This window comes from Aythya fuligula, chromosome 1 (assembly GCF_009819795.1).
Source record: "Aythya fuligula isolate bAytFul2 chromosome 1, bAytFul2.pri, whole genome shotgun sequence".
Lineage (NCBI taxonomy): Eukaryota > Metazoa > Chordata > Aves > Anseriformes > Anatidae > Aythya > Aythya fuligula.
Genome location: NC_045559.1, coordinates 57,760,612 through 57,778,944, shown reverse-complemented (window position 1 = coordinate 57,778,944; position 18,333 = coordinate 57,760,612). Strand labels below are relative to the sequence as shown.

The 18,333-nt window shown below is 37.0% G+C and overlaps 1 protein-coding gene across 2 annotated transcripts in view; it reads left to right on the top strand.

The window, feature by feature from the left end:
• Positions 1 to 18,301, top strand: part of WASHC4 (WASH complex subunit 4) — a 41,959-nt gene extending 23,658 nt beyond the window's left edge. The window contains exons 20-34 of one of the 2 annotated variants that reach the window (XM_032208108.1): positions 158 to 274; positions 881 to 1,049; positions 1,189 to 1,343; positions 2,854 to 2,928; positions 3,729 to 3,833; positions 6,971 to 7,105; positions 7,914 to 8,022; positions 8,697 to 8,763; positions 9,501 to 9,587; positions 10,126 to 10,273; positions 11,882 to 11,978; positions 12,445 to 12,641; positions 13,615 to 13,714; positions 15,120 to 15,195; positions 15,915 to 18,301. In XM_032208108.1, the coding sequence (XP_032063999.1) occupies positions 158 to 274; positions 881 to 1,049; positions 1,189 to 1,343; positions 2,854 to 2,928; positions 3,729 to 3,833; positions 6,971 to 7,105; positions 7,914 to 8,022; positions 8,697 to 8,763; positions 9,501 to 9,587; positions 10,126 to 10,273; positions 11,882 to 11,978; positions 12,445 to 12,641; positions 13,615 to 13,714; positions 15,120 to 15,187 (1,629 nt within the window). In that variant the 3' untranslated portion in view covers positions 15,188 to 15,195; positions 15,915 to 18,301. Of the gene's footprint in view, positions 1 to 157; positions 275 to 880; positions 1,050 to 1,188; positions 1,344 to 2,853; positions 2,929 to 3,728; positions 3,834 to 6,970; positions 7,106 to 7,913; positions 8,023 to 8,696; positions 8,764 to 9,500; positions 9,588 to 10,125; positions 10,274 to 11,881; positions 11,979 to 12,444; positions 12,642 to 13,614; positions 13,715 to 15,119 lie in introns of both variants that reach the window. The other variant, XM_032208107.1, reaches the window with a different exon arrangement.
• Positions 18,302 to 18,333: the final 32 nt, after the last annotated feature.

The following is an 18,333-nucleotide window of genomic DNA, read 5'->3' as shown; positions in this document are numbered from 1 at the left end:
CCAGGGAGCTTTAGTAGTAAGTGAAGTCTGGTTTTGATGAAAGTGGAAGACTAATGATTTTAAATTGTCTGTTAGCTTTGAACACAAACTATCTGAGATGTTGATATGTCTGTCAATCTGTTGGTTAAGCATAAAAGCTTTTTAATTTTTATTTCAGTATATGTTTAGTGCACTGAGGGACTGTGTACCTGCTATGATGCATGCAAGGCACTTGGAATCTTATGAGGTGCTTCTGGAATGCTATGATAAAGAAATCATGGAAGTGCTCAATGAGGTAATTTATTTCAAATGGAAATGAAGGGCAATGCAATGGAGAATGTTTTAGGCCAGTGTCTACTGTAGCAGACATGACGTAATGTATAAAAATAGCTTAGCAACCTTGAGGTGGTGTGAACTATTGAAATAAATAAGAAAATTATCACTTACTGTCTTGAATATTTAGGACGTTATTAATGGTATCTGTGTTGGTTAGGAACATAATACTGCAGACAGACTTGCATTTTGTCAAATCAGCTTTTGGTATGTATGCATGGCTTTTAGTATCAGAGGCTCTGTAAGTGTAGGTGTCCTCTATAGTGACTCACTATCTAGAATTATAAATAATGTTTGGCAGAGAGAAAAATGTGAATTCAGATTTCCCAAATCTTCAGTTTTAACCTTTGAACAACTCTTCTTGTTTGACTAGTTCAGAAACAAATATTGCATATTCTGTGGCAAGTTGCTGAATGAGGTCTTATTATCTAGGCAGATAGCCCTAAATCATTCTTCTTGAGATGAGAAGAAAGCTCTGAGAACATATTTGAAAAGAGATGTTAATTCTGTTAACAGAGCTCTGCAGGTAGGCACTGAATATGATTTTATTTTTAATCTCTCTGAATAGCACTTGCTGGACAAATTATGTAAGGAGATAGAAAAGGACCTGCGCTTGTCGGTTCATACGCACCTAAAACTGGATGACAGAAATCCCTTCAGAGTTGGTATGAAGGATCTAGCTCACTTCTTCTTTCTCAACCCGATACGTTTTTTCAATCGATTCATTGACATAAAAGGTGAGTGGTTATACGTTTTCTTTATCCCATAACTTTCATCTCTTTTATACTTTGGAAAGAAGTAAAGTGATACAGTAAAGCACACTTCCCTAACTAAACTGGAATGATTATTTTAGTTCATCCCTTTATGTGTTTACAGCTTATGTAACTCACTATTTGGACAAGACCTTCTACAACTTAACAACTGTGGCTTTACATGATTGGGCTACCTATAGTGAGATGAGAAACCTAGCAACTCAGCGCTATGGTTTAAGTATGACTGAAGCACATCTTCCCAGTCAGACTCTGGAACAGGTACAGTATCCACTGGATGAGTATCACTTGTTCCATTACACTATTGTATTTGCTCACTGTTCAAAAGATTGAGACAATGGAATTAAAGCCCCTGAGAACAGAAAAAAGTTTGGGGAATAAATGGCCTTTAATTTCTGGATAGCTTCTGAAACAGGATCTGTCTTTGGAGATGCTTAACAATGCTGCCAGTTAAATTCATGTTGGCCAGTTAAATTCAAAGCTAAAGGTTATCATTTATTTTTAACATCATACTTAACTAAAATTAAGTCAGATGTACAAAGTCAGAACACTTTAGTAAAATTCCAATATCAACACTTCGACAAATAATACATCTGCAATATGACAATTGTTAAGTGTAGAAAGGTCTCTTCCCAATTTTTATTGCTTGCTTCTCAGCAGGTTCTTGTTAGTGAAATGGTTTCAAAAGGTGGCTATCAAGGACTTCAGGAGATCCCTGCTTAGCTTAATAGTAGCATGACTCAGAAACTTGAACTAAGGTTACATACACAGTAAAGTTACAGTTTCATCAAGTTAATGGTAAAGGCATTCACTGTTCATAGCATGAGTGTAAAAGAGATACAAATCATGTTTCTGAAGACTTTCCTTTGAGAACTTTAGTATCTTGGATGTTTTAGACTGTTAGCTTCATTATTTGAGTTAGCACACTGTTGAAAGCTCTTAGAGATACAGCCTGTTTTTCTAATGTTCATGATGGCTCTTCCTTCCAAAGTTGAAAGACAGCATTGAACTAAGAACTCCAGCTACTTCTAGCTACAAAAGCACTGTGGATTACGGTTTCTGTTTCTGGGTTTGGCTTTCTAGCACCAATAATGTTTGGCCATTACATTGTTGTAAAGACTTGCATCATTTGACAACATTGGTTTCCTAGCATTTGTTCTGGTATAAGCTTCAAAACAAAAATGCATGTGCGTGCACATGTGCACCCTACCCCCCACAAAGTCCTGGTACAATTCTTGGAAATAGAGTGTATAGATAAAACAGGATGCTCTCTGTGCACAGTGATACTAAAGGGACTTGTTCAAGGGATTATCAACCAAAACAAATTTCAAACTGATATTGTAAATAAAAAAATCCAGTCTTCTAGACATATTGGGCAAAATGACATCAAAAAGTAGCTAGCTGCTTAAGTCTCGATAGAAATCTGTGTGTATGCAGAAGCCTCAACAGTTGTCTTCTCAAATCTGAGGTTGGCTCAATTTCTCTTTTTTAAAATTTGGGTTTGTGGAATAGACCTGTGGATTCCTTGCTTTCAAGGGAAGTTGGAAGCAAAAACAGGCAGAAGTGCAAATTTAAAATGTGAGCTGAACTCACATTTAAATAAAAATTGTGGAGAGATGCTTCATTTTGAAAAGCGAAAACATTTGTTTCCTAAAATGCTTTGAAGTAACAGAAATACACAAATAGTATTTTCATGTCTTAGTGGTTAGGCATGTCAGTGGTTCCTGAGAATTATTATGATAAAAATTCTCAATATAAAATATTGTTTCAGGGTCTGGATGTTTTGGAAATCATGAGAAATATTCATGTGTTTGTGTCTCGCTACCTTTACAATCTGAATAATCAGGTAAGATATATTCTATACTTCTGTGGATTGGTTCTGGTCTGAAGGGAACTGCAGATTACACTTATAAGATAGTAACCCAAGCTGAATATGCACAGTGATAAGCTGTCAAGTAGCTGCTGCTGCTTGATTTTTGGGAATTGCTGTAGATATGTCTTGGAAAATGTTCGGTAAGTATGTTTTGAGTATTGTGTGCCAGTAGGATCACTCAAACTCAAAAACTCCAGTGAAGCTAGAAGAAGGCAACAGGGATGTTTGGTTGCTATATAAGGATGTGTTAAATAAATGATTTTTCAGCTTGAAAAAAGGATATCTTAGGATGGGTCATTGGAGTTGGGAAACAGTGAATGATACAGAGAATATGTACAGGGAATGACTGGTTTCTCTTGATGCAAGAATGAGGGCAACTTTATGAAAATAAGCAACTTCCTGACAGAAAAGGAAGTACTTTTTCTTAAATAGCTAATTTGATAGTGAAGCTCATTGCCATGATATACAATAGGGCCAAAAGTACAAACAGTACTAGAAGAGATTAGACTAATCATTGGAGGATAGCCTCAATAAATATGAGGGTCAGGTGAAGCATCTGCCTTGGAATTGTTGAACCATAGCATTCTAGAAACTGATGGAGCATACCAGATGAAGTTCATTGTATGCATACTTTCTTTTTTTTTTTTTTTTTTCTTTCCCTAATCACCACCTATTAGCTTGTTCTCAGAAACAGGGTGTGGGCTATCTAGATTGGTAATTTATCACAGGGTTAATATAGGGTAAATAATGTTTTTCCCCACCACCTATTCCAGATCTTCATTGAAAGAACTAGTAATAACAAGCACTTGAACACTATTAATATTCGACACATTGCTAATTCAATTCGAACTCATGGAACAGGAATCATGAACACAACAGTGAGTATATTTTGCATATTTGTTGGATTATTCTTTTCCTCAATTCCCCTTCTTAATAGCGCACAAAAGTGTACTGCTTAAGTGCATGAGTGATGATCCAAGCTCCTGTATTTCCCAGTGGCTTATTTGATTGTGCAGTTCTAGTAATGTGAAAATAATGGTTTTTGAGTATTAAAAAAGCAAATCAGTTCTTGGACAATACAAATTCCTATTGTAAAATCTCTTGGGAGTTCTGTCACTTCTGGTTGCTACATAGAAGTTGATGAAGGGATCTGTAAACACATCTAATAAGATACAGATGTTCTGGTAGGACTGTGACCTTCAATAAACATGAAAATAAACTAATAAACTAACAGAATATTTTGATTCCTAAGTTGCTGCTTATTGATACTTAATAGGCAGATACTCCTACTGTACTTAAAGCAAATCTAGCAGACATGAAATGTTAATTTTAGGTTGATCTTATAATCATTAAGCTTAAACATCAGCTTTTGAGTGTTTGAAGTAAAGCTGCAGATCTATGACAATTTGCTGAATATCTGTAGTGAAGATGGTCACTTTAACTGGTAGAAGGCATTCACCTCTTTGCACATTAAATGAGGGTACTTCCCACAGCTTGCTCACTACAGCAGGAGTTTATCATTGTGGTCCTCAGATCTGGATACAGTGCCAAAGTTCAGTTTAGTTTCTTTTCAGGTTGGTAATTTCAAGTCTTCTGCTCAACTTCTTTCTACCTCTTTGCTGCTTTGTTTTTATCTCTTCTGGCTCCATTTAAAAATAAAAGGGGCAGAGGACTTGCTGAATATTTAACTCACTTGCAAGTAATTTTAAAAGTGGAAGCAATAGAATCATAAAATGGTTTGTGTTAGAAGGTACCATAAAAAATAATTTAATCCAGTGCCCTTGTCATGGATGTGGACATCTTTCACTAGATCAGGCTACTCAAAGCCCCATCCAACTTGGCCTAGAACAGTTCCAGAGATGGGATATCCACAATTTCTCTGGACTACCTGTTTCAGTGTCTCACCACCCTCACTGTTTTAAAAATAAATAAATAAATTCTGATATCTAAACTAAATCTACCCTCTTTCAATTTAAAACCAATCTGATTAAAAAAAAAAGTCTTTCTCCATCTTTTAAGAAAGCTCTCTTTATATGTTGAAAGGTCACAATAATGTCTTCGCAGAGCCTTTTCCTTTCAGGCTGAGGGAGCTGTGCACTTCCTTCTTAAACTTTAGTTTGACCTTACTCAGCTATGCTGGTTTCTGGCATATCTTGCCTGACGGGAATTACACATGGGAATCAAGAGCTCTTGTGCTCTAAGAAAAATGTCTTTAAACATCTGCCAGCTCTATTCTGTTCCTCTGTCCCTGAGGGCAGTTTCCCAGTGGATCCCATCCGCTAATTCCTTGAACTGAAAGTTTGTATTCCTAAAATTCAGGGTCTTGACTTTACTCTTTGCCTGGCCTGTATCCCTCTGGATCCTAAATTCCACCAGGGCATGATAGCTGCAAGCCCAGGCTGTACCAGATCTTGACCATTCTAATTAGCTCATTTGTGTTGATAAGCAGTGGGTCTAGAGATGGTTTTCTTCTGGTTGGGCTATCTTATCACCTGGATTAAGAAACTCTCCTGGACATGTTCCAAGAGTCTCAGGGACTGCTTATAGCTTGCTGTGTTGCTTTTGCAGCAGTTGTCAAGATGATTTTAGTCCTCTAAAACGATCAGAGCCTGCGAGTGTGGTGCTTGCTGTAGTCGAAGAAAGAAAGCTTTATCAACATCATCCCCTTGACTGGGTGGCCTGTAATGAATGCCACCCGTGAGGTTTCCTTTGACTTGGCCTCTAATTTTCACCTACAAGTTCTCTACCTGTTCATCACTGTTTCTCAGACAGCTCTCTGCAATCTTTTTTGTTCGTTTGATTTTTGTTACGTAGAAGACAATCCCCCTGCCTCTCCTTCCTTGCTTGTCCCTTCTGAACAGTTCATAGCCATGGATTGCAGTGCTTCAATTATATGATTTGTCCTGCGAAGTTTCGGTGATAACAATTAGATCACAGCTTTTTAACTGCTCTGACTTCCAACTCCCCTCATTTGCGTGCTTTGTGCATTGGTACAGATGCACTTCAGTCAGGCTGTTTATGACATTGCCTTTTTAGAGGAACAAGCCTTAATTCCTCTTCCATTTCACGTGTTTCCCTGTTCCTAATACATCAGCAGCCTTCTCTGTTACACAAAACTCCACCTCCTCCTCCTAAGCTTAGTTTAAAGTTCTCTTAGAAGTTGGGCCAGCTTGTTGGCAAGAGAGCTCTTGCTCCTCATGGACAGGTGAATCCCATCAGCTCCCAGCAGACATGGTTTCTCAAAGGTAGATCCACGATCACTGAAGCCAAATCCTTGAGCATGGCACCAGCTACACAAGTGATGAGGAGCATAAGGTTTTCATGCTTCCTTGCACTTTGAGAAATAACTTTCCTTGCACTGTTCTTCTGGGAATGCTTTTGTTAGTGGAATAGTTAATCATGGGGGTTTTGGTTACTCAGAAAGTTGTCTTATTACTTGCTTTATTTCCAAGTGATGTGGATTTTGCTGCTTTATTTACGTATGATCATCATTAAAGCTTTTTATGCAAAGAGGAGAAATAAATGAGATACATAGGGTGGAAGTGTACTTGCATCTTATGGGAGAGGATTTTAGAAAATTTTGAGAAAGTGAAAAGGTATGTTGGGACAGTACGCAGATTCCATTACTTGAAGAATGAGGAAGTTGAGCACGTCTGATGCCCTTTTCAACTTAAAATACTTGTATTGTTTCAAAAAGACAGTTACAGGATATTTCAGACAGAAAATAATGGCCGTTTGGGGCAGGTCATAGAATTGAAATAGCTAATCTGTTCCTTGATCCCTGTGCCCTTCCTGGAAGACAGTAGGTCTTCCTGGAGAAGGTTTTTTCTTTATTCTTTAAATCGGTGAAATAGATAAGTTGAGAATAACAAAATGAAATAAACTGAGAAATAGATTCCTTTTTTCAAAGTTACATTACTATAAATACAAGTTGTTTTGGAAGCTACAGAGCAGGGGTTGCTAGAGGTGTGTGTTACTCTGCCAACTTTCTTGATTTGACTTTTTTTTTTTCTAGGTCAACTTCACTTACCAGTTTTTGAGGAAAAAATTTTATATTTTTAGCCAGTTCATGTATGATGAACATATCAAATCCAGGCTTATCAAGGACATCAGATTCTTCAGGGAAGTCAAGGATCAAAATGATCACAAGGTATAGTAATTTTTGAACGATTGAGAGTAACCTGGCTGAAAGAAGCACTTCTTTCACATGACTAAAGATGGACTAAGCTCTGCATAACACATCACAACTTTTCTATTATTTAAACATATAATTCCAGGCAAAATGAAAGCTTTTGTCCTAGCACAATAGAATGCTTTGAATTTCTGTACCCAGGGTGGTTTGGCATCATTCTGTTTCCTTCGTGAATATTTTCTTTGATGTTATGGAGTTGATTAAAAGTATTCTGTAAGCGACCTGAAAACGTTAATTTTCTGCACTTGTGGTTGATTAGAGGCTCTAAGCTTTATGTTCTAATCATGCTAAACAGTTGCTATCAGTTTTGAATAATAAAATTATTCAGAATAAAGTAGAATCCAAAATGATATGGACATAGGACATTTATTCAAGTAAGTCAAATTTTGAGGACGAGGGTCTGATTTCCTATGCTGGAAAACTGGTTTCTCAAAAATGTGACATTCGATGTATTTCAGTAAAATATGCTGTCAGCTTCTTCACATGCCAAATGTTTTTTTTTTTTTTCTTGTAGGAATACTTTCTTGTTCACAGTAGCATTTTTATTTCATTTTTCATCTCGCAGAAGTGACTTCTCAAATGATTTTTACAAACTAATAGAAACAGGCAGGTGTATAATTAAAAAAAAAAAAAAGCTGAAGCTGTCACTGTGAGGTAGGGATGCACTGCAAATAGAATAGTATTGACATGATATAAAAATAGAATTTGTTAAGGTTTGGCGTTTTTTTTTTTTTTTTTTACAAATTTCTATAATTTTTTTTTGTAGTATCCATTTGAAAGAGCAGATAAATTCAACAGAGGCATCAGAAAACTTGGAATAACCCCAGATGGCCAGAGCTACCTTGACCAGTTCAGACAACTCATAAGTCAAATCGGTATGAAACACTATCTAAGACAATCTTATAAATGTTAGTAAATGGAAAAAGTCTTCGTAGTCTTGTAAATGAACTCTTAGCACAGGCTAAAACTAGTCAGGTGGAAAGTGCTTCACTTGTACCCCGGGGAAAATAAATACTCTTATCTAACTGCACAGAAATGGGCCTTGCATGTCATAATCTAAAATGTATCTACATCTTGCATAGAACCCAGTTTCCTTTTAGGTTCTCCTCCTCTTTATGGAAGTGACTTTTATCCAGATTGAGTATATTTCCTGGTAAAAGACTCTTGACATTTTTCAGGAAAAGGCCATTGATACTGCAGATGTGTAGGACTGATCTGAACTTATATGTACTCAACGTGCCTGGAGGAAAGATTTTGTACTATTTGGCCCTTAGGCTATCATGCAAGTGAGCTCAACATTGCTAGATGATGATTTTGTGTTTTACTCATCTATACAGATGAGTAATCATCTTTTGACATCAGTTTTCAATGTAATGTCTTATCTTTTTTTGTTTTAACTCTGCAAAGAAACTGCTTTAAAAGCTGAAATACCATTTGGAAACTTTAATTCACATTTCAGAGCTTGTAGGAATGCTGAAGTGTGTGTATACATGTATATATATTTAAATAGTTATAAATTCCTTCTGTTTTTTTTTTCTTGTTTTTAAAGGCAATGCTATGGGTTATGTCCGAATGATAAGATCTGGTGGACTTCACTGCTGTAGTAGTGCAATTAGGTACTTCCACAAATACTTGATTTTTCTGTTTTTTCTTGTTCATTCCTTTGCTCTCTATTTGTGGTGATGTTCCCTTGAAAAGGTTCTCACCCACCTGCTGTAAATTTATTATTTGATTAAATATTTAAGAAATCCATTTTCATTCCTTCCTTGAAGTAGAATTATCAAAAATACTGCCTGGATTCAGGCCTGCTCAATGGTTGCCTTAAAACACCACAAATCAAAAAAAAATATATGCAAATACGCTGGAAAAGAATTAATAGAATGTGTATATAAGTCATTAGTTCATAATTAAGAAATTCCTGATGTTAGTCACTTCAAGAAAGTGCATTAAAAGAAAAATAGGACTGATCCTGAAGAACTTAAAATTGAAATTAACACTTCCTTGATACAATCATCAATCTATATGTAAAGAAGTATATAAGGTCATTAAGATCCAGTGATTTTATGTATCAACAAATAGTTGTTTTTCTTGCAAATGTTAATAAATTTATAGTTATCAAGGACAAGTGTTAGAGAAAGGAGATGGTAGGCTGGTAAAAGAAGTATAAATAATTTTGTGTGTATTTAGAAGTGGATTTAACAGGACTCAGATGAGAATAGAATGGCAGATAAGATAAAAACTTAAACAAGTAGTTTGAGCCCAGAAGGCTAAATTAAATATACTATAAATTATGTTAGCTACTTCAGTGAATGTAACCAGGTGAAGATTATCCTAACAAACAGTAAGTTTTCAGGTTTGTTCCTGATCTGGAAGACATTGTTAATTTTGAAGAGCTGGTGAAAGAAGAAGGACTCTCAGAAGAAACGCAAAAAGCAGCAAGGTACCCTGATATCCTGCTTTGAGGTCTGGGGCAGGGTTGGGATGAGAGAGTTAGAATTCTAAAGCTGTAAATGCAACTGTTGGCTGCTTGTGCGTGCACACGTGTTAAGTTAAACTAATTTTATGCAAAAATGTGTTAAAAACAGAGAAAATATAAGCAGTTTTAAAAATGAATATAAAGTGTCGTTTGTACTAAGAGACCTGTTACTGAATCTGGTTTCTTGATAATGTATTTGTGATTTAAAGGCTAACAAGTGTTTCTCACCACATGTCTGACATCTTTGTTTTTTTAATATTCAGGGCTTTGGGGGTGGGGTGGGAAGCAAAAACAAGTATTCTATAGAACACTTTTGAGGAAAATAAATCAAACTATATCATTGAAAGTAGTTGTAGAGGCCAAGTGTCATCTTGGACTGTCTGGTCAGAATACTGGGTTGTAGGTGTAGCCAAAGGGTGAAGAGAGCATTTTTACTTGGAGAGACGAGTAAGTAAACAAACTTGTAGCAGAAAACAGGTAACACATTGCTTATCCTTTGCAGGCAGTTGGACTCTGTCCTCAGTGACCTCACACGTAACTTTGCAGAAGGAACGGAATACTTTAAAATGCTTGTGGATGTCTTTGCTCCTGAATTCCGCAGCCCAAAGAATATGCATTTGCGGAACTTCTATATAATTGTTCCCCCACTGGTTAGTATTTTCATTGTTTGTACCAATACTTAACAAAACAAAAGTCTAAGTCTCTGTTTCCATATTTTGTTTATGACTATGGATTAACATGTTTTGCTCTTTTCCCTGATCATGAGTAGAACTGTGTTGAGAACTGTTTTGCTGGTAGTTGTCCAAAGCCTTGTTTTTCTTTTCAGTTCCATCTGAAGGCCTAAATGGTCTAAACAGATTAATTGCATGGTAGGTATAACATGCCATTTGGTGTGGTTTTAACCCTGGCAGACAGCTCAGCACCACACAGCTGCTCCTTCACTCCCCCCACAGTGGGAGTGGGGAGAGAATTGTAAAGGTAAAATTGTGAGAACTCTTGGGTAGAGCATAAGACAGTTCAAGAGGTAGAGCAAAAGCTGTGCACACAAGCAAAACCAAACAAGGAATCCACTTGCTACTTTCCATCAGCAGGCAGGCGTTTCCTTACAGAAAAGCAAGGCTCATCATGTTTAACAGTTTCTTGGGAAGACAAACACTGTCACTCCAAATGTGTCCCTCTCCTCCTCCTTTCCCCTCAGCTTCTGTTGCTGAGCATGATGCCATGTGTTATGGACCATAACATTGCATGAGTTTGGGCATTTGGGGTCAGCTGTTTTGGCTCTGGCCCTTCCCAGCGTCTCGTGCACACCCAGGGCAGCATCAGAAGCTGAAAAGTTGTTCACTCTGTGCAGACGCTGCTTTGCAACAGTGAAAACAGCAGTGTGTTATCAACGTTATTTCCATTCTAAATTGAAACCACCACCCTATATCAGCTACTACGAAGAAAATTAACTGTCCCAGCCAAAACCAGAACACCATTTTAGAAACTAATTTTAGAATGTCAGATAAATATTTGCCACGAATTTGTTAATACTGAGAAGATGAGTATGTCATGGTGATAGAAGTGAAGGACAGTAAAAGGCTAAGGCAAACACTTTGTTCTTTTTGATTCCAATTTGTGGATATTTTTCTGATTAACAGTTTCAAGAAAATGCCATAATTTGATGAAAATGAAATGCATTTCAGTGTAGTTAAATTGAAAGTGTTTTTGTAGGATTTTAAGAAATTGTTAATGTACTCAGATTACATGTCTCAGAGTAGCTACTGCATACAGACACACCCATTGCTTAATACTACTACCTGGATCTGTTGTTCAATATCATTGCAAGTGTAAGACTAAGTCTTTTTATAAATTTCTAAATAAAGTGATATACTACTGTTTTAAAGCTACAGTGCATTATCTTTAAGATTTCCAAGAATGCTGGTTATTCTAATTATCCTTTATTTATGTACGTGTTTACCTTTAATCAACAACAGATTGCTAAGTAATAGTCTAACAAGAACAGCAGATGTACCTTATGTTTTTACTTATGCAAATGTTTTCCAAAACTTAACTTTCTTCCCCAAAATTCTAGAAAAAGGACAATTTTTTCTAAAAAAAAAAAAAAATCAAAAATAAAAAAAAAATTCCTCATGATCAGAGACACAATTAGCATAGATAGTGGCATAGAATTATATTTCTATCTAACAGCATGTCAGTATGTGAATCGTTTTTTTATGTCTGCTGATGACTCCGAGACATTTTTTTCACTCTTTCAGACCCTCAATTTTGTAGAGCATTCAATCAGTTGTAAGGAGAAGTTGAATAAGAAGAACAAAACCGGAGCAGCTTTCACTGATGATGGCTTTGCCATGGGTAAGTTTCAGCTTGCTGACTAGCAGTTAGGTAAGCCAACATAATGGATATTTGCAAGAAAAGTTTGTCTTTTATGTGTGTGTTCCCGTAATGTAAATTTGGATTGTCTTGGCTGCAGCACAGTGGACTTGGGGGCAATTTTGTTCAGAATCTCTTAAGCATGGAATAATTGGTTATGGCAGCAGCCAGTTTTGTCATATGTCAGTACTCCCTGGTTTCTTTCAAAGCCTGCAGGTCTCAGCAGATCAGAATTCATGCAAGTCTTTGGATAAGCTGTGAGGCTTGTAAAAATTGAAGCTTGTTCTTTATTATGATTCTTTTTCCTATTAGATTTAATTGTAAATAAATTGCAATTTAAATTCTAATTGCATGGAAATTATCAGTTTAAACTGATCCATTAATAACATTCACAAAATGTTTTATAAATTGCATGTTGACTTGGCACATGGTTTGTTAATTACTATAGGTGTGGCTTACATTCTGAAGCTTTTGGATCAGTACCAGGAGTTTGATTCCCTGCACTGGTTCCAGTCTGTTAGAGAGAAGTATGTGAAGGAAATAAGAGCAGTAGCTAAGCAACAGAATGTGCAGTCCATTAATCAAGATGAAAAACTACTACAAACTATGAACCTTACTCACAAGCGACTGGAAGTTTGCTTACAGGTATAGCATGGGTCTAGTTCTGTTATGTGTTGAGTTCAGCACAGGTCAGGGAGCTGGTTTCTAAAGGAGCTTATCAAGAACAAACAACATAAAGCATTGCCTAGAGCAACAGTGTTAAAAAACAAAACAATAAAGACTTGAGGTGTACTATCTGAAGGGATGTCATAAGCATTTGTGATATTTGTGTGAGTCAGGAATTTGTGTTTTTGATTGGAAGTTTGTCCACTTGACAAAAATCAAATGCAACTGAAACCTAAAAGTTTAAATCAAGAGCTAATAACTTTTGTAAAATCTTAGTTATAAGAAATTTAACATAACGCTGTGAACCCTCAGTTGCTTGGGTGCTAATTCTCTGAATTACTGAGTTGAATGATGCATACCAGCTGTAAAACAGGAGAAAGATACACTTGAATTTTCAAGTGTAGTAGTTCAGGTTCTATCTGAGATATAAAAGCCTGTCTCTCTCATTTTGCTTTTCATTTGAAGGGGTTATGGGACAAATCTGCAGATGTTTGTTTATAAATAGTTGGTGATTACATTCTGTAAAAGCACAGCTGTTGCTAGAATAGAGAAAGCCCTGCATGACTGACACAAGCATGTATATCACTGAACCTTGTTTAGAAACTGATCTACCTTGCAGTCATCTAAATTATCGGTTGCATAGTTTTCCATGTGCAAGTTGTTTCAAATTCTCACTGTGGCTACAAACCTCACATCCAGCCCCAGTGGATTAGTCACAGATTTATTGCATCGATGCTGCTTTGCTTAAATTACTCTTTAAGGATTCTGGCTGACTTATGCTTTTTGTAAAATGCATGTGGAAAGGGTATGAATGGAGGAAGATTATCAACAGCACATAAGTGATGTAGATACTGAAATCTAGTTGCCTTTGCTGCTTCTGAAGAATATTAATCTGCCTACAAAGTCTTTCTTGTGATGCACTGACACTTCTCTTCTGTATTTTTTTACTTAGGAATTTGAACTCCTTTATTTTTCATTAAGTAGTGCAAGAATTTTTTTCAGAGCAGATAAAACTGCAGCAGAAGAAAACCAGGAAAAGAAAGAAAAAGAAGGTGAGTGAATACTACATGTAGACCACTTAGGTTCCTAAGTGTTTGTCTTAATAGGGAAGATGTTCTTTTCTTTTTTTTTTTTTTCTGTAGTTGTTTTCTTGCTATTCAATTGAATCAGTATTCCTGAGATAATTTTATGAGGTTCAGGATGATTAAGTGGTCAAGAACAGCTCAAGAGGCCTTCTTTGGAAAAGTTAAATTTCAAGCTGGGCTTCTGGAAACAAACAAGCAAAACCTGGGACAGGGAGAATGCATACTTGTGGTAATATTAAATTCAGAAACTTTAGCATCATATTTACCCTCTCCATTACTAATGTTGTTAGCAGTTTTTTTGCACAACCATTGGTGTGAAATTGGTGTTTTTCAACTGCTGTTTAGTAGCTGCTTTTCAACTTACATAGGCAGATACTGCAGATATTATGTGTGACTTTCACACATGTAATATTTATGATATGTTTTGGTCTACCATTGAATTACATTCAAAGGGCAGGATCTCCACTTGTGATACAAGTATATATACATGTACTCTCGACTTAGGTAACATGGGAATTTTGCATTTTACATTCATGCTTATATAGTCTCCCTCGTGATTTATGGGAAATTCTCTTGGATTTGGAAAAATTCTTAAAGAAATGAGAAAGCTCCCAAGGATTACGATGTAGATGTTCAGTCACAAGTTGCTTAGAAACTCAGTTCTCTCAGGGCTGAATGTAGTCGTGTTTTAAACAATGGAAACTAATTTACCAATTCCATTTAGTTCTGACAAAAGATACAAATAATCTTTGAGGTTACTGTTACTGAGACAAAGATCACTTTTCTTCTGTACTAGGAAAACAGTTCATAAGGAAAAATCTTTTAGTATGAATTTATATTTGATGTTCAGTGGTGTTTCTCAAATAAATGTGCTATTCAAAAGCCAGCTATGAGCGTTGTGGTGAGTAGGACTAGATATACTGTCCTGGCTTCTTTAGGAGAGCATTCTGTAGGACAGCAGTTACTTACAGTTCAAGTAAAATATTCACTGTCATGGTACATGTTCAGTTTTCTGAAAAATGTATTTTGTGGTGAGGGAAGCTATAAAGGCATACCAGGCTGGAAGATTTGAACATGGCTGTATCATTGCTTCCTACCACAATATTTAGACTTGCACTCTGCAAAATGTGTAAGCATGTGTACATAATGTTTACACAAGTAATCCTACTGATGAGAAGAAACCTTTGACCCCAAATAGAAATTTCTGCATAGGGCCAGGATCCTTTGTGCCACAAGGTCAGTTAGTGTATGCTGACTGTGGAATAGTGTATCAAGTGCTTTATGAGATCAACGTGATACATATGCTAAGACTTTTTACTGCCTTGAGTAAAATGTTAAACATAATCCATGTCTCCAATTGTTATTTTTATAGAAGAAGCTGTTAAAACAAGCAACGGAGATCTTTCCAACTCTACGCCTGCAGATCCTGTTGTGAAATGATATGGCTGGTATGGGTGATAATTACTTACTCAGATAATTCATTTTCTTGTCAAAATTAGTAACACTCTGTAGGGGTAAAAGCTCTGCATTTGACTTACTTGGTCTGTAAAACCCAATAGAAAATGTATAATAGTACACTAACATCCAATGAGGCTAGGTCTGTTTTTGTTCAGCTTTCCTTTAAAAACTCGTATTTTTCAGGAGCTACTTATCTACAGCACTTTCTCTAGATTGAAAATAACTACATAAAATATAGCTTGGAGGTAGTTATTTTGAATTACAGTTGTATATACCAAAAAAACCTTTACTAATTTTTAGATGCTTTCTTGCATCTCTAACATACTATTAAAAAAAGAAAAAAGACTCATAGGCCATTGATCTAAGACTTGAACTTGTACATCTATCTGTTCAACAAGAAATAGAAAATTGAAGATACGGTGCAATATCTGTTGTCCAGATGCAGTCCTGTTGTATTTGCTTAATGCAGCCACAAATCACACCGTAGGTGTAACAGTGTACGTTGTGAAGGTATGTTAAAGCTGTTGCACAATGTGGAAGTCCTTATTGTTTTATTCCACAAAACCTTATTATTAGTATGGGATTTGCACTCTGGGAGCTTAAGATCCTGCCAAGCACTTGTTTTCCCCTAACCTTCCCCCCCCTGTGTCAGAGAAAGGGAAAACCAGAAGAGTTAAGATAACAAACTACTTTTCATTTCATGCTGAAGGTCTGATTTGCATCCACAGAAGTAAGGAAATCAAGAGCCAAGACAGAACCACAATCAGCTCTTCCTTTTATGACCAGACACTGTGTGATGAGTGTCTGTACCTATTAAGTGATCTTATACTTCATGAATATGTTGTGCCTAACTGCAAGTTTCAGCCTCAAATCTGTGTTTCTTAGCCTTTGTAGGTCTGTTGTATTGTCTGTGTTGTTAATACAGTCTTACATGCCTGGTTATTAACAATAATTGCACTGCAGGCTTCAGAAGCTGCTGAACACTGTGAGAACTCTGTATAAATTTTAACATCTGTTAATGCCTGCGAGTAGAGGTTTCTAGGTTGTACAAGAGTTAACTCAGATACCTGACTTAAGTAAATAGCTAGACTTAGCTTAAAAGTAAACACCAGTTCCATTAAAAGATTCTCTTGTGTTTTAATCTCCCAGAACATAACAGATGTCTAGGTTTTACTAGCTAGAAGAAACTACTCTAGTCAGCCTGAGAATTACCTTTTGGTTTTTGGCATTCTTAACTGTATTTTAAGACTGTACTTGAAAGCTTCTTTCATCTCTTCTGATTCCCTCCATTCTCCCCCCTCAAAAAAGTAATGCTTTAATATAAATGGTTCAGATTGCTCCCCTCACCCTCACGTCACTAGCTAAGACAATTCCTGGCAGACTTTTTGATTCATTCTTTCCTGCCAGTCAGTTCAGCATTTGGAAAACGAGGACAAATTTTTTGTTGCAACTGGAGAGAGACCAGACTGATGGAAGTCCTTTCATTCTTTCATTGGCTCTGAAAACATGACCCAGAAGCTTTGTGGACTGTTCAAATCAGCTGGGCTCATTAAAGGTTTTGTTTGTTTGTTTTAACTGCAGAGACTGCCCTAAAAAATGCTGCATTACTTGATTTATTTTTGATAGTTTTTGTCATAATTTATGTACGCTTTTCTGACCAAATTGTGCCCGCACTGAACGCTCTCAGTAGTGTTGCTGAGAACAGCAGCAGCGGTCTGGCTGTTCCTACTGATTTCCATCCTGTTGCAATTGCAGTGTACCTACTTCCATACTCCTATCTCATCTGGGAGCGTGGAAGTTCCTCACTTGGAGTGGTCAGGCACTATCTTGATTCTGCAACAGCAGCAGACTCACGCATAGTGTTTGTTTTCCCCCCAGGATGGACTTGCTAGGTAGATACATACAGTCAGGGCATTACCTGTGCTCTAATAAAGTCTGCATTTGTATCTTTCCTTCTCCCACGTTTTTTGGAAAGACCATCTCAGCTAGGTGATACTCCACGGTTATTAATGTGCGTATGATGGTGAGCAAATTCATGTGGTTCTGGTAATGGAAATTCTACAGAGAAGACATGAGCTTATTTTTATAGAGTCCTGTTTGAGGTTGGGACCTGAATGTATACTATATGTGGCAAATATATACATACAAACAAATATGTACAGTGATAATAGAGCTATTCTTGCTAACACAGGATTGTAGTTTGTTATATTTACACTTTTTGTCATGTAGCAGCACGTGGATACTGAAAGCTTTTCTCATCTGAAATACAAAGTTGGGTCCTGGTTTTGGATGGCACTCCTCTGTCCCAAGTATCTGGCAGGGGTGTGGAACTCTTGTTGTGGTGCTACTCTTTTCATTGCTTTTGCCCTCCTGCTCTGATTTTAGGAACAAAATGGGCTCCAACAGGTTGGCTGGAGATGATGATGGATCTAAAATATATATTAAAAAAATAATCCTCCAAACTAAACTGAGCGTCTTGCTCGCTCAAAATTCCTAGAGGTGATAAAGGGAAGTGAGGACGATGAGTTTTGCTGCAGGGACATAAAAACGGATCTCTAGTTTTCTTTCTCCTTCAAGTCAGGGGCAGAACAGGCTGAAGGCCAGTCTACCTCCCTGAGAAGGCAGCTGCCACCGCTGCCCTCCTGTGCTTCGTCTTGTGATGAGGCTGTTCTAGGTGGAGGTGGTGGCAGCTGCTCCTCCAGAGGTCTTGAAACCTGCTTCTGATATGGTGCTGTGTCCTTTTATGCCAGAAGCCAGGGGGCTGCCTTGCCTTTCTCCTTGTGGTAGGAGAAGGGTAGGGGAAGCGGAGTGCAGCTGATGCCCTCGCTGCCTTTCAGTGCCTCCCTGGGAAGCAAAGTGCTGGTGTGTGTTCAGCTTTGCTTGAAGGGTAGGTTCCAGAGGTCCTAATTAGAAGTAAATTTGAGTTTCCACCTGATGTCCATCAACAACAGCTGTCTTCAGCTTCTCAGGTACAAAGGACCAAATGTAACAGTGTTTCCTAACTCATTGTACAAAAGGGTATTTTGTTACCTCAGTCTGGTTTGTGAGTAGAGTACCTTATGTACATACAACTGTTAATAAATGTAATTTTCAGAACCTCATTCTCAGTGTCTTCAGTAACAGCACTT